At 40.6% G+C, this 14,207-nt stretch overlaps 1 protein-coding gene across 4 annotated transcripts in view; it reads left to right on the top strand.

Annotated features, from left to right (window-relative positions):
• Positions 1-14,207, top strand: part of LOC133543811 (importin-13-like) — a 93,171-nt gene that overhangs the window by 30,411 nt on the left and 48,553 nt on the right. For all 4 annotated transcript variants that reach the window (XR_009804527.1, XM_061888612.1, XM_061888613.1 and 1 more), the window contains 4 exons: positions 7,201-7,341; positions 9,732-9,873; positions 9,979-10,145; positions 10,231-10,351. Coding sequence is in view for 3 of the 4 variants with exons in the window: in XM_061888612.1 (XP_061744596.1) it covers positions 7,201-7,341; positions 9,732-9,873; positions 9,979-10,145; positions 10,231-10,351 (571 nt within the window). In the remaining variant the exon portion in view is untranslated. The remainder of the gene's footprint in view (positions 1-7,200; positions 7,342-9,731; positions 9,874-9,978; positions 10,146-10,230; positions 10,352-14,207) is intronic.

Here is a 14,207-nt window from a genome sequence, read left to right as displayed (position 1 = left end):
CATTTTGGCATATACAGTAATACACTGAAAAATCTGCAGTTGTTGATTTGCGGTGGAAAAAAACAACCAAAAAACTGGCAGCTCAGGTGCCAAAATGTTACTGTAAAATTGCATTTTTTTTTTCATTTACAGTAAAAAAAACTAATGTAAATTTTACAATAAAATTCTGGCAACTGAGTTGCCTTTTTTTAACTCTAAAAACAGCAGTGCTGTTTTTCTATTTCCAGTAATATACACTAAATTGTGAGGTGAAATTATTGCAAATTATCATATTTGTTTTAGAATTGAATTTTTAAAAAATCTAAAAAATGCATTTAAAAATTGTGTAATAATTCACCTCTGGGGCCAAACTTAACTGCGAGGTGGCCCTCAGTCAAAACCACTTTGACACCTCTGCCATACACACGGTCTATATATCCTGACATTTTATTAAATATTTTACTTTCCCTCCATTAATTTCTGCCTCTTTTCCCTCCTACCTTTCTCCTCTCTCACCATCGCACGCCATCATCCCCGCTTCTCCTTCTCCCCCTGTTAAAACGCATCACAATCAACTCATTTGGGGGCACGCGATTGGTCCGGTTGCATCTTGTTGCCAGGCAACCCATTTCCCCTGTCTCTCGGCGTGTTGAGGTAATTGCAGAGGAGGGGGATCACAGATGGGCGGGGTGGTGGAAACAGCGACAGGGTGAAGTTGGCAGAGGATAAAGGAAGAGCCAGGAAGTGTGCGATGGCACGGAGTAAGGAAGGCTGCAAGGCATCGTAAAATCCTCCTTTCTCTGAGTGCTGAGAGGACATGACCTGCATTTGCACGGCTCTTGTTAAAATATGAATGATTTTTCTGAGTGCATCTCACACACAAAGTCACTCACCGGCAGTCAAATGCAGCCAGGCTGCCGCTACTGAGACACACAAACAGGTAGAGTAGAGGCTGGTGAAATGGAGTTTATATGCTGTGCATCTCGCTCCCTCTGGAGAAGGCTGAATTAGTGTGGGCGGCTAAGCCCGGGTGGGGAAGGCTTCGTAATGCCTGACCGCAGATCTGCATCTTCTGGAATGGGAAGGAAATTGGCTTCCACTTCTTAATAAGAGACGTGTTTAAACAGAACGGAGACACTGTGACGGTCATTCTTTATTTTCTATGTCATGTCAATGCAAGGATCTGCCATACCGTAACATATTTTCGCTTCTTTAAATGGATGACAGAGTCATGAAGTCAAAATTATTAATAAAAAGGCAGAAACAATATGTAAATGAGATACAGAGATCCTCTATCTGACAGGAGTGCTCTGCTATTTTTAAGGATGAATTGGAAAAAAAAATATTGACAAAGATCCTCTGACAGGAGTGCTCTGCTGTTTTGAGGATTATTTGGCGAAAAAAAATGCTGGACAAAGATCCTCTATCTGACAGGAAGGCTGTGTTTTTTTTAAGGATAATTTGGGGGGGGAAGCTAGACAAAGATCCTCTATCTGACAGGAGTGTTCTGCTGTTTTTAAGGATACATTGAAATAAAATGCAGACAAAGATCCTCTGACAGGAGTGCTCTGCTGTTTTTAAGGATAAATTGGAGAAAAAAATGCTTGACAAAGATCCTCTGACAGGAGTGCTCTGCTGTTTTTAAGGATATTTTTGGTGGGGAAAGCTAAACAAAGATCCGTTATCTGACAGGGTGCTCTGCTGTTTTTAAGGATGTATTACAAAAAAAGTTTGACAAAGCTACTCTGACAGAAGTGCTGTGCTGTTTTTAAAGATAAATAAAAAAAATGCTTGATAAAGATCCTCTATCTGACAGGAGTACTCTGCTGTTTTAATAATAATTGAGATAAAATGCTCGACAAAGTTCCTCTATGTGACAGGAGTGCTCTGCTTTTTTTTAAGGATAATAGATCCTCTAACTGACAGGAGTGCTCTGCGGTTTTTAAGGATAATTTGAGAAAAAAATGCTTGACAAAGATCCTTTATCTGACAGAAGTGCTCCGCTGTTTTTAAGGATAATTTTAAAAAAACAAATGCTCGACAAAGATCCTCTATCTAAAAGGAGGGCTCTACTGTTTTAAGGATAATTTGGGGAAAAAAAGCTCAACAAATATCCTCTATCTGACAGGAGTGCTCTGCTGTTTTTTAAGGATAATAGATCCTCTATCTGACAGGAGTGCTCTACTGTTTTTAAGGTTGAATTGTAGCTGAGATAGGCACCAGCGCCCCCCGCAACCCCAAAAAGGGAATAAGCGGTAGAAAATGGATGGATGGATGCAGACAAAGATCCTCTATCTGACAGGAGTGCTCTGCTGTTTTTAAAGGATAATAGATCGTCTATCCGACAGGAGTGCTCTACTGTTTTTAAGGTTGAATTGTAGCTGAGATAGGCGCCAGTGCCCCCCGTGACCCCAAAAAGGGAATAAGCGGTAGAAAATGGATGGATGGATGCAGACAAACATCCTCTATCTGACAGGAGTGCTCTGCTGTTTTTAAAGATAAATTGAAAAAACAAATGCTGACGAAGATCCTCTATCCGACACGAGTGCTCTACTGTTTTTAAGGATATTTTTTGGGGGGGGTGGGTGCTCAACAAAGATCCTCTATCCGACAGGAGTGCTCTGCTGTTTTTAAGGATGAATTGGGGGGAAAAAAGCAGACAAAGATCCTCTGACAGGAGTGCTCTGCTGTTTTTAAAGGATAAATTGGAAAAATTGGAGTGCTCTGCTGTTTTTAAGGATAAATTGGGGAAAAAAAGGGTTGACAAAGATCCGCTATCTGACAGGAGGGTTCTGCTGTTTTTAAGGATACTTTGGAAAAAAAATGCTAGACAAAAAATCCTTTATCTGACAGGAGTGCGCTACTGTTTTAAGGACCTATTACTAAAACGCAAGTTGACAATCTTTTATAAGACCGGAGTTTAGACAAAAATCCTTTATCCGGCAAGAGTTTAACGCTTTTTTAAGGGACCCAGTGCTAAAACGCAAGTTGAGTGCCCTGCTCTTTTTAAGGATAAACTGAAGTAAAAAAATATGAACCAAAGATCCTATATCTGACGGGAATGCTTTGTTATTTTGAAGGACCTACTGAAAAAATACTAGACAAAGATCCAATGAAAGGAGTGTTCTGCTGTTTTTTAAGAAACTATCACAAAAACCTAGATTGACAATTCTTTATAAAATGAGTGCCCTGCTGTTTTTAAGGATTAACTGCAGTAAAAACATACGAGCCGAAGATCCTTAATCTGACGGTAATGGTTTGCTGCTTTTAAGGACCTACTGTAAATATGCTAGTCCAAGGTTATCTGTATAACACGATTGCTCTGCGGTTTTTAAAAATAAACCCCAGTAAAGCTGCTCAAAGATTGTCTATGCGACTTGAGTGCTTTAGATCATGGATGTCAAACTCTGGCCCGTGGGCCAAATTTGGCCCGCCCTGTAATTAAACGTGGCCCTTGAGGCAATATCAAATTAACATTAGAGCTGGCCGGCCGGTATTATACAGCGGCATTCACCGCTAATACTCATACTTGCCAACCCTCCCGATTTTCCCGGGAGACTCCTGAAGTTCAGTGCCCCTCCCGAAAATCTCCCGGGGCAACCATTAGCCCGAATTTCTCCCGATTTCCATCCGGGACAACAATATTGGCGGCGTGTCTTAAAGGCACTGCCTTTAGCGTCCTCTACAACCTGTCGTCACGTCCGCTTTTCCTCCTTGTTAACAGCGTGCCGGCCAAGTCACATAATATATGCGACTTTAACACACACACACACACACACAAGTGAATGCAAAGCATACTTGGTCAACAGCCATACAGGTCACGATGAGGGTGGCCGCATAAACAACTTTAACACTGTTACAAATATGCGCCACACTGTGAACCCACACCAAACAAGAATGACAAACACATTTCGGGAGAACATCCGCACCGTAACCACAACAAACAGGATAAATACCCAGAAGCCCTTGCAGCACTAACTCTTGCGGGATGCTACAATATACACCCCCGCTACCACCGAACCCCGCCCACCTCATTATTTTATTTTCAAATTTATCAGCCTGTGAAAAAAGTTAATGTTGATATTTACCTCAGAAAGCTTCAAATAGAAAATAGGCATTACATTTTTTTATTTAAATTTCATTTCATATACCATTGATGTTTTTTCGTTTGTTTTTTGAAAGTTGATTTTGCACTATGAAGTTATATAAGCGTTGCTTGTTCCAAATTCAGTGTTAAAGCAAATCAGTGCAGCAAACTGAGCAATATTAATGTTTAATTCATGCACTTTCTCAAGGCTTGAATGTTTGATTCATTCATTGTTATTTTATTTTCAATATTATTATCCCTGGAAAAAGTTAATTTTGATATTTACCTCAGAAGGCTCCAAAAAGAAAAGAGGCATTCAAGTTTTACTTGATATGCCATTGATTTTTATTTATTGTTAGAAACTCAGTTTTGCATGTCACTATAGTTATATAAGCCTTGCTTGTTCAATTTTCAATGCAAAACTTGTTTGGGTCCCAATAAAAAAGGTTAATTTGTTCAACCTTGGCCCGCGGCTTTGTTCAGTTTTAAATTTTGGCCCATTCTGTATTTGAGTTTGACACCCCTGCTTTAGACAGAACTGGGTAGTCCATGTGGTGCCAGTTGATCAGCCTGCTAAAGATGCTAAGCAAACATCAAACACATGGGGCTGTGCGGCAACTTATAAACTAACAAAAGATGAACAATTAGCAGGGTCATTATGTTAAAAGTCACACTCCCTTGCTATGTCATTATTGGATGTTAGGAACCTGCAGCCACGCCCCTTATTGGCGGTCTCTGAAGGAAGCCTGCCTTCAAACCACAGTATCCTTACACACTTTTTTCTTGGTTTACTCTTTTTTTTTTTTTTTTGTACTTGTGCATCATATCGGCTGTGACATTTACACACACATGCCCTTGATCTTTAAATGCCACGCCACCGCATGATATCATTAAGGATGACAGGAAGGTACTGTGTCATGATGTGTGTGAATGCGTGTTAGCAGGCACTTTGCATGTGTTCCAGTGCAGCAAAGAGACTTCTAGAAGGCTAGAATGCTGAACGGCAGCAGTATAGCTCCCAACTAGAGGATCTTTAGAATAGATTTTTCCGGTCGCTAGTGGATCTGCGGGCTTTTAAGGGTGGGTGTGTTGGAGCTGAGGCAGGGCAGACCCCCCCCCCCCACCCCCCCCCCCCCCCCCCCCTTGGAGATTTCATTTGAAGTAAACAGCCTCTATTGAGGAGTATCGACACAGTACACTCATTTGTAATCAATTATTTAATCAGTCGTCCCTGAGTTGTAATAATACATTTTACCATGACATTTCCGATAGTTCCACGCCTCCTGCGTTGTAGCAAAATTTTTAATTGAGTTTTGGTGTAGAAGAACATGGGTGGGCACTAAAACATAAGGTGTACACACCACATACTGAAAAATCTAATGATGCGGGGAGCCACTTTGATTTTATTATGTATCTTTTAATTTGTTAAAAATGCTTAAAAAATGGTTGTAACTGTTTTAACTAGAGATGTCCGATAATATCGGTCTGCTGATATTATTGGTCAATAAATGCTTTAAAATGTGATTTCGGAAATTATCGGTATAGGTTTCAAAAAGTACAATTCATGACTTTTTAAAACGCCGCTGTACGGAGTGGTACACGGACGTAGGGAGAGGTACAGAGCGGCAATAAACCATAAACGCACTGCCCTTGCGTGCCGGCCCAGTCACATAAAATCTACGGCTGATCACACACACAAGTGAATGCATGCATACTTGGTCAACAGCCGTACAGGTCACACTGCGGGTGGTCGTATAAACCAGTGGTCCCCAACCTTTTTGTAGCTGCGGACCGATCAACGCTTGATGATTTATCCCGCGTCCCGGCGGGGGGAAATTCTTATTTTTATTTATTTATTTATTTTTGGGCATGAAAAAGGGAGGTTTTTTGGGTTGGTGCACTAATTGTAAGTGCATACTTGGTCAACAGCCATACAGGTCACACTGCGGGTGGTCGTATAAACCAGTGGTCCCCAACCTTTTTGTAGCTGCGGACCGATCAACACTTGATAATTTGTCCCGCGGCCTGGCAGAGGGAAATTCTTATTTTTTATTTATTTGTATGTAAACTTTTGATCACGACAGTATATATATTGTTTGATCGCCCAGCCCTAATAGTGATTGCCTTTTCATTTGAACATGAACCGCTCGACATCGATTGCTTTCAGTCCCTTGGGGGTTTCTGATAGTCAACATTGTCGACGTCCCACTGGGGTGAGTTTTTCCTTGCCCTTATGTGGGCTCTACCGAGGATGTCGTTGTGGTTTGTGCAGCCCTTTGAGACACTTGTGATTTAGGGCTATATAAATAAACATTGATTGATTGATTGATTTTTTGGCATGAAAAAGGGAGTTTTTTTGGGTTGGTGCACTAATTGTAAGTGTATCTTGTGTTTTTTTATGTTGATTTAATAAAAAAAAAAAAAAAAAAAAAATAAAAAATTCTTCTGCGGCCTGATACCAATCGAGCCGCGGCCCGGTGGTTGGGCACCACTGGTATAAACAACTTAAACACTGTTACAAATATGCGCCACCCTGGGAACCCACACCAAACAAGAATGACAAACACGTTTTCGGGAGAACATCCGCACCGTAACATAGCATAAACGCAACAAAACAAATACCCAGGATCCCTTGCAGCACTAACTCTTCCGGGACGCTACAATATACACCCCCCCCCGCTATCCTGAACCACCCCACCCCCCCTTCAATAATAAATATGGCAGTGCCATGTTGGCATTGTGTTCCATAACTTCAGTTGATCTATTTTGGAAAATCTTGTTACATTGTTTAGTGCATCCAGCGGGGCAGCACAACAAAATTAGGCATAATAATGTGTAAATTCCACGACTGCATATATCAGTATCGGTTGATATTAAGAGTTGGACATTATCGGATGTCGGCAAAAAAGCCATTATCGGAAATCTCTAGTTTTAACCAATGCTCGTACCTAAAGATGTAACGGTAAACGGTGTAATAATAAACTGCGGTAAAGTTCGTAATGCCTCAGACTTCACAAATAGTCAAAATATCCGAGGGGCACACTCCCAGAAGCCGACTTTATTGCATGCATTTTGCCATGTCTCACAGCGCTTCTAACAATCCGTCCCGCTGTCTTTGTCTGTGCGGAATTCAGATACGTGAACACTCTGCTCAAGCTGGTTCCTCCGGTGCTGGCTCTCCAGGACCAGCTACGAGAGGCCGTCCAGAACGGGGACATGGAGACGTGTCACGGTATCTGCCGTATCGCCGTCACGCTGGGAGAGAACCACTCCAGGTACCAAAAACAAGCACGCATCGTATTAAGTCTACTATAGTCGCTGAACACAAGGCATAAAAAAGTATGACTGTGCATGTGAGCTGTGTGCTTGGTATTTTTATGCATTTTATATATGTTAATCTATTTATCTGAGTACCACTTTCTAATGTTTTTATGTGTCCTTATGAATTTAAATTCGTTTGCTTGCAATTTCGTTGTACAAACCCTGTTTCCATATGAGTTGGGAAATTGTGTTGGATGTAAATATAAACGGAATTCTATGATTTGCAAATCATTTTCAACCCATATTTAATTGAATGCACTACAAAGACAAAATATTTGATGTTCAAACTCAAAAACTTTTTTTTTTTTTTTTGCAGATAATAATTAACTTAGAATTTCATGGCTGCAACACCTGCCAAAGTAGTTGGGAAAGGGCATGTTCACCACTGTGTTACATCACCTTTTCTTTTAACAATACTCAAACGTTTGGGAACTGAGGAAACTAATTGTTGAAGCTTTGAAAGTGGAATTATTTCCCATTCTTGCTTTATGTAGCGCTTCAGTCGTTCAACAGTCCGGGGTCTCCGCTGTCGTATTTTTTACGCTTAATAATGCGCCACACATTTTCGATAGGGGACAGGCGGGCCAGGAAAGTATGCGCACTCTTTTTTTACAAAGCCACGCTGTTGTAACACATGCTGAATGGGGCTTGGCATTGTCTTGCTGAAATAAGCAGGGGCGTCCATGAAAAAGACGACGCTTCGTTGACAGCATATGTTATTCCAAAACCTGTATGTACCTTTCAGCATTAATGGTGCCTTCACAGATGTGTAAGTTACCCATGCCTTGGGCACTAATGCACCCCCATACCATCACAGATGCTGGCTTTTGAACTTTTCGTCGATAACAGTCTGGATGGTTCGCTTCCCCTTTGGTCCAGATGAGACGGTGTCGAATATATCCAAAACCAATTTGAAATGTGGACTCGTCGTTATATATGTATATATATATATATATAAATTGTATATATGTGTGTGTACATATGTATATATGTAAGTGTGTGTGAATTTAAATGTATTATATATAGACAATATATAGCAGCAACCACTGAATTGAATTATATTATATATATTATTGTATTATATATTGTATATATATATTGTATATGTATAGGGGTGGGACCTAATAAGTTTACTTCTTCCCACCCCCTTTTGAGCCAATCTTGACATCTACAAAAGATTAGTCACATGTAATGTTTTCAATGTAGGTGTAAAAATAATGTATCTATATATTTCTTTTGTATTTTATGTCATTCTCTTGTTTTGTTCGCATGGTTCAAAATAAACCCATTCATTCGTCAGACCACAGAACACTTTTCCACTTTGCATCAGTCCATCTTAGATGATCTCGGGCCCAGAGAAGCCAGCGGCATTTCTGGATGTTGTTGATAAATGGCTTTCGCTTTGCATGGTAGAGCTTTAACTTGCACTTACAGATGTAACGACAAACTGTATTTAATGACAGTGGTTTTCTGAAGTGTTCCTGAGCCCATGTTGATATATCCTTTAGAGATTGATGTCGGTTTTTGATACAGTGCCGTCTGAGGGATCGAAGGTCACGATCATTCAATGTTGGTTTCCGGCCATGCCGCTTACGTGGAGTGATTTCTCCAGATTCTCTGAACCTTTTGATGATTTTATGGACCGTCGATGTTAAAATCCCAAAATTTCTTGCAATTACACTTTGAAAAACGTTGTTCTTAAACTGTTTGACTATTTGCTCACGCAGTTGTGGACAAAGGGGTGTACCTCGCCCCATCCTTTCTTGTGAAAGACTGAGCATTGGGAAGCTGTTTTTATACCCAATCATGGCACCCACCTGTTCCCAATTAGCCTGCACACCTGTGGGATGTTCCAAATAAGTGTTTGATGAACATTCCTCAACTTTATCAGTATTTATTGCCACCTTTCCCAACTTCTTTGTCACGTGTTGCTGGCATCAAATTTTAAAGGTAATGATTATTTGCAAAAAAAAAAAAATGTTTATCAGTTCTAACATCAAATATGTTGTCTTTGTAGCATATTCAATTGAATATGGGTTGAAAATGATTTTCAAATCATTTGTATTCCGTTTATATTTACATCTAACACAATTTCCCAACTCATATGGAAACAGGGTTTGTATTTTAATCTATTTATCTGAGTACCACGTTCTTATGTTTTTTATGTGTCATTATGAATTTGCACTAAATTAGTTTGCTTTCATTTTCGTTGTACAACGTACAGTGACAATAAAGATATATTTCATTCTATTCACTTGGGATAGAAATGAAGTAAAAGATGAAATGGCCCTGTCACATGTTCTCCTTCTCCTGACTCTTCTGCCTCTTACCACAATCTTTTTAGGACCCTTCTGGAGCAGGTGGACCACTGGCAGAGTGTCCTGGCTCTGGTCAACATGATCATGTTTTGCACAGGCATCCCCGGCCACTATCCAGTCAATGAGACCACCAGCTCCCTCACACTCACCTTTTGGTATACACTCCAGGTAAGGGAGGCTTCATATTACCCACCTTTTTAACTAAAAAGTTTACTCAAGGCTGATTTATAAATATGGACATTGAACCTGGTTATTTATTTGCTCCTTTCTCAGGATGAAATCATGTCATTTGAGTCGGACAAGCAAGCGGTGTACCTCCAAGTCTACAGGCCGGTGTATTTCCAGCTGGTGGACGTCCTGCTCCACAAAGCACAATTCCCCTCCGACCAAGAGTACGCGTCCTGGTCGTCGGATGAAAAAGAGCAGTTCCGCATCTACAGGTCGGCATTCTAAGATCACGTGTTTTTTTTCCTTGAAAATACTCACGAAGCCGCGCCTAAAATAGACTCCACGTCTCTCCTCCAGGGTGGATATCTCCGACACACTCATGTACGTGTACGAGATGCTGGGTGCCGAGCTGCTGAGTAATCTGTATGACAAACTGGGACGACTGTTGACTAACACGGAGCAGCCCACGTCGTGGCAGGTGGGTGGGACGCGCACGCACTTGAGGCCGCACAGGTGACCGCTCATATAAATGTGTCACAGTAGATTGCATTAACAAATTCTCTGTGGGGTCATTTTCACACTGAATTGATTGCGTCAAGAGAACACGCTCAAATCACATTAAACCTAAGTGAAGTGAATTATATTTATATAGCTAGTGACTCAAAGTTCTATTAACCGGGCTATACCGCCCCTTAAACCATACTTCCGGAGGGGAGTATGGTTGCAAAGCTGAAATCCACTATTACCGACCACGCAGTCTGATAGTTTATACATCAATGATGAAATCTTAACATTGCAACACATGCCAATACGGCCGGTTTAGTTGACTAAATTGCAATTTTAAATTTCCCGCTAAGTATCCTGCTGAAACGTCTCGGTATGATGACGCGTGCGCGTGACTTCACGGATTGTCGAGGACATTTTGTTCCAGCATCATTCCCAGCTGTTAAGTCGTCTGGTTTCATTGCAAAATTTGACAGTATTCTGGACATCTGTGTTGCTGAATCTTTTGCAATTTGTTCAATGAACAATGGAGACATCAAAGAAGAAAGCTGTAGGTGGGAAGCGGTGTATTGCGGCCGCCTTTAGCGACACAAACACAGCCGGTGTTTCATTGTTTACATTCCCGAAAGATGGCAGTCAAGCTTTACTATGGAACAGAGATGTCAAGCGAACACGGTTGGATTGGACCACACACACAAAGTACAGTGTATTATGCAGCGATCATTTCGAAAGATCGTGTTTTGAAGATGGTCCCTTGCGAAGGGCAGAGATGGGCATCGCCACCACCCATCAACTGGTGCTGAAGAAAGGCGCGGGGCCGACTTTCAGGTTGTACAGGTACGACCATATAATCTCACTAAAACACTAGTAACACAATAAGCAGATAAGGGATTTTCCAGAATTATCCTAGTAAATGTGTCTAATAACATCTAAAACGCTCCCACTGCTCTGTAGTCTTTTTTTTTATTTTCTATTCCTTCACTCTCATTATCCTCATCCACAAATCTTTCATCCTCGCTCAAATTAATGGGGAAATTGTCGCTTTCTCGGTCCGAATCGCTCTAGCTGCTGGTGGCTATGATTGATAACAATGTGAGGATGTGAGGAGCCCTACAACCCGTGACGTCGCGTACATCATCTGCTACTTCCGGTACAGGCAAGGCTTTTTTATTAGCGACTAAAAGCTGCGAACTTTATCGTGGATGTTCTCTACTAAATCCTTTCAGCAAAAATATGGCAATATCGCGAAATGATCAAGTATGACACATAGAATGGACCTGGTATCCCCGTTTAAATAAGAAAATCTCATTTCAGTAGGCCTTTAACAGTTTAAATTGATCCAAACCCTTTAATGTCTATATTTGGAATCATTCCTGAAGGGATGGAGCTCGCTGTAGTGGGGGTCACAAAATAGTTACCTTTACCACCCTCCTCGCACGCCGCCTGATACTGTTGAAGTGGAAGGAGGCTGTCCCACCCTCAGTCTCCTACTGGATAAAGGATGTGCTATCAAACCTGAAGCTGGGGGAAATACGGTATACATTACGGGGCTCTGAAAACAAGTTTTTTAAAGTGCGGAGACCTTTTTTTATTTTTTTTTATTTTTTTTTTAACAATCCTCTACACAAACGCAGGACTAGCCCTAGACACGTACCTGAATATGACTGCCGACGTCTCACGCCTTGTCATTCTGCTTCTACAGTGTTTTTCAGCTTTCGATTACCGTATTTTTCCGATTATAAGTCACTCCGGAGTATACGTTGCGCCGGCCGAAAATGCATAATAAAGAAGGAAAAAACATATATACATTACACTGGAGTATAAGTTGCATTTTTGGGGGAAATTTATTTGATAAAACCCAACACCAGGAATAGACATTTGAAAGGCAATTTAAAATAAATAAAGAATAGCGAACAACAGGCTGAATAAATGTATGTTGTATGAGGCATAAATAACCAACTGAGAAGGTGCCTGGTATGTTAACGTAACATATTATGATAAGAGTCATTCAAATAACTATAATATATAGAACATGCTATACGTTTACCAAACAATCTGTCACTCCTAATAGATAAATCCCATGAAATCTTGCTCGATGTCGCTTCTAAACAACTCTGCCCTTCCAAAGGTATGCGCCGCTTCTTCTTGTCGTTTTCTGCTGCATATTTCACTACGTCCAGCTTGTAATCTGCAGTACATGATTTCCTTTTTGGTGCCATTTTTGTTCAGCCTTTCTCAGTTTTTATAAGTTACAGCCAACGATGAAATGATCCATTTTAATAGCTACGGCAGTAGCATATAGCAGTTAGCATCCCATGACCAAATATGCTCTTCTGCCATGACCCGCCCCCGCCAAATTTTTATTGGTTGACGTGTGTGTGAAGATTGCTGACATTTTTTTCGTCTCTTCCGCAATTGAGCTAAATAATATTATTTGATATTTTACGGTAATGTGTTAATAATTTCACACATAAGTCGCTCCGGAGTATATGTCGCAACCCCGGCCATTCTATGAAAAAAACTGCGACTTATAGTCCGAAAACTACGGTACTTTGTCTCAAGTGCCTTGTATTGAACTTTTATTTTTATTTTTTTTACTCTGGGTACTTTTGTACTCTTGCTTTTGTTTTGAGTGACAGCAGGGGTAAAGGATGAAGAGGGTTTGGAATGTGTTGTTAATGTGAATGTGAAAATCAATAAAAAAGAACTAATTAAGCTGGAGGAAATTTGAGGACAACCAGTTTTTGATACAGGATATGTATTCCAAGAATTCAATTGTTGCTAAAAGTAAGCTCTACTGGAAACACGCCGTTCTGGGTTTCTGTAGTTTTAATGCTAGTTAGCTGTGTTTGTCCAAGAGTTTCTTCCTTTATTCACATAACTCTGCGGTTGCCCAATGTAATAGTTGCCATTTACCACATACTGAACAACATACTGTACAACGACGTAACTTTAAAGGAGAACTGCACTTTATTAGAATGTTGCCTATCATTCACAATACTTATGTAAGACAATATGTTTCTTTTTTGTTGCATTATAACTACTTCAAGTTACGCTAATAAATGCTAGTGAAATCAGCTAGCAATGAAAGTAATGGGATTTGCTCTATTCTGCCTATAACGCGCTCTAAAAAATATCCACCAACCTCCATCAAGTTGTCACATTGTATAAATGGTAAATAAAAACAGAATACAATGATTGGCAAATCCTTTTCAACCTATATTTTATTGAATGGACTGCAAAGACAAGATACTTAACGTTTGAACTGAGAAACTTTATGTTGTGCAAATATTAGCTCATTTGGAATGGTTGGTTGGTTGGTTGGTACACAGATCAATTTCCACACTTCTTATATGTAATAGAAATGTGTAGGGGGGTGTATGGTGTGTGGTCATTGAATATGTATTCTGATACATGTTCTTCACAGAAAATGAGCCAAAGTCAATGAGTGTCAGTTTGAAAAATGTATTAATTGTCAATCAATCAATCGACGTTTATTTATATAGCCCTAAATCACAAGTGTCTCAAAGGGCTGCACAAGCCACAACGACATCCTCTGTTCAGAAAAACTCACAACCCAGTGGGACGTCAATGTGAATGACTATGAGAAACCTTAGAGAGGACCGCAGATGTGGGTGACCCCCCCCCAGGGGAAACCGGATGCAATGGACGTCGAGTGGGTCTTACATAATTTTGTGAAAGTCCAGTCCATAGTGGATCTAACATAATAGTGAGAGTCCAGTCCATAGTGGATACAACATAATAGTGAGAGTCCAGTCCATAGTGGGGCCAGCAGGAGACGGGTCAGCAGCGCAGAGATGTCCCCAACC

The sequence above is a fragment of the Nerophis ophidion genome, linkage group LG26 (genome assembly GCF_033978795.1).
Source record: "Nerophis ophidion isolate RoL-2023_Sa linkage group LG26, RoL_Noph_v1.0, whole genome shotgun sequence".
NCBI lineage: Eukaryota > Metazoa > Chordata > Actinopteri > Syngnathiformes > Syngnathidae > Nerophis > Nerophis ophidion.
The sequence above is the reverse complement of the archived record's forward strand: the minus strand, read 5'-3'. Positions and strand labels throughout refer to the sequence as shown.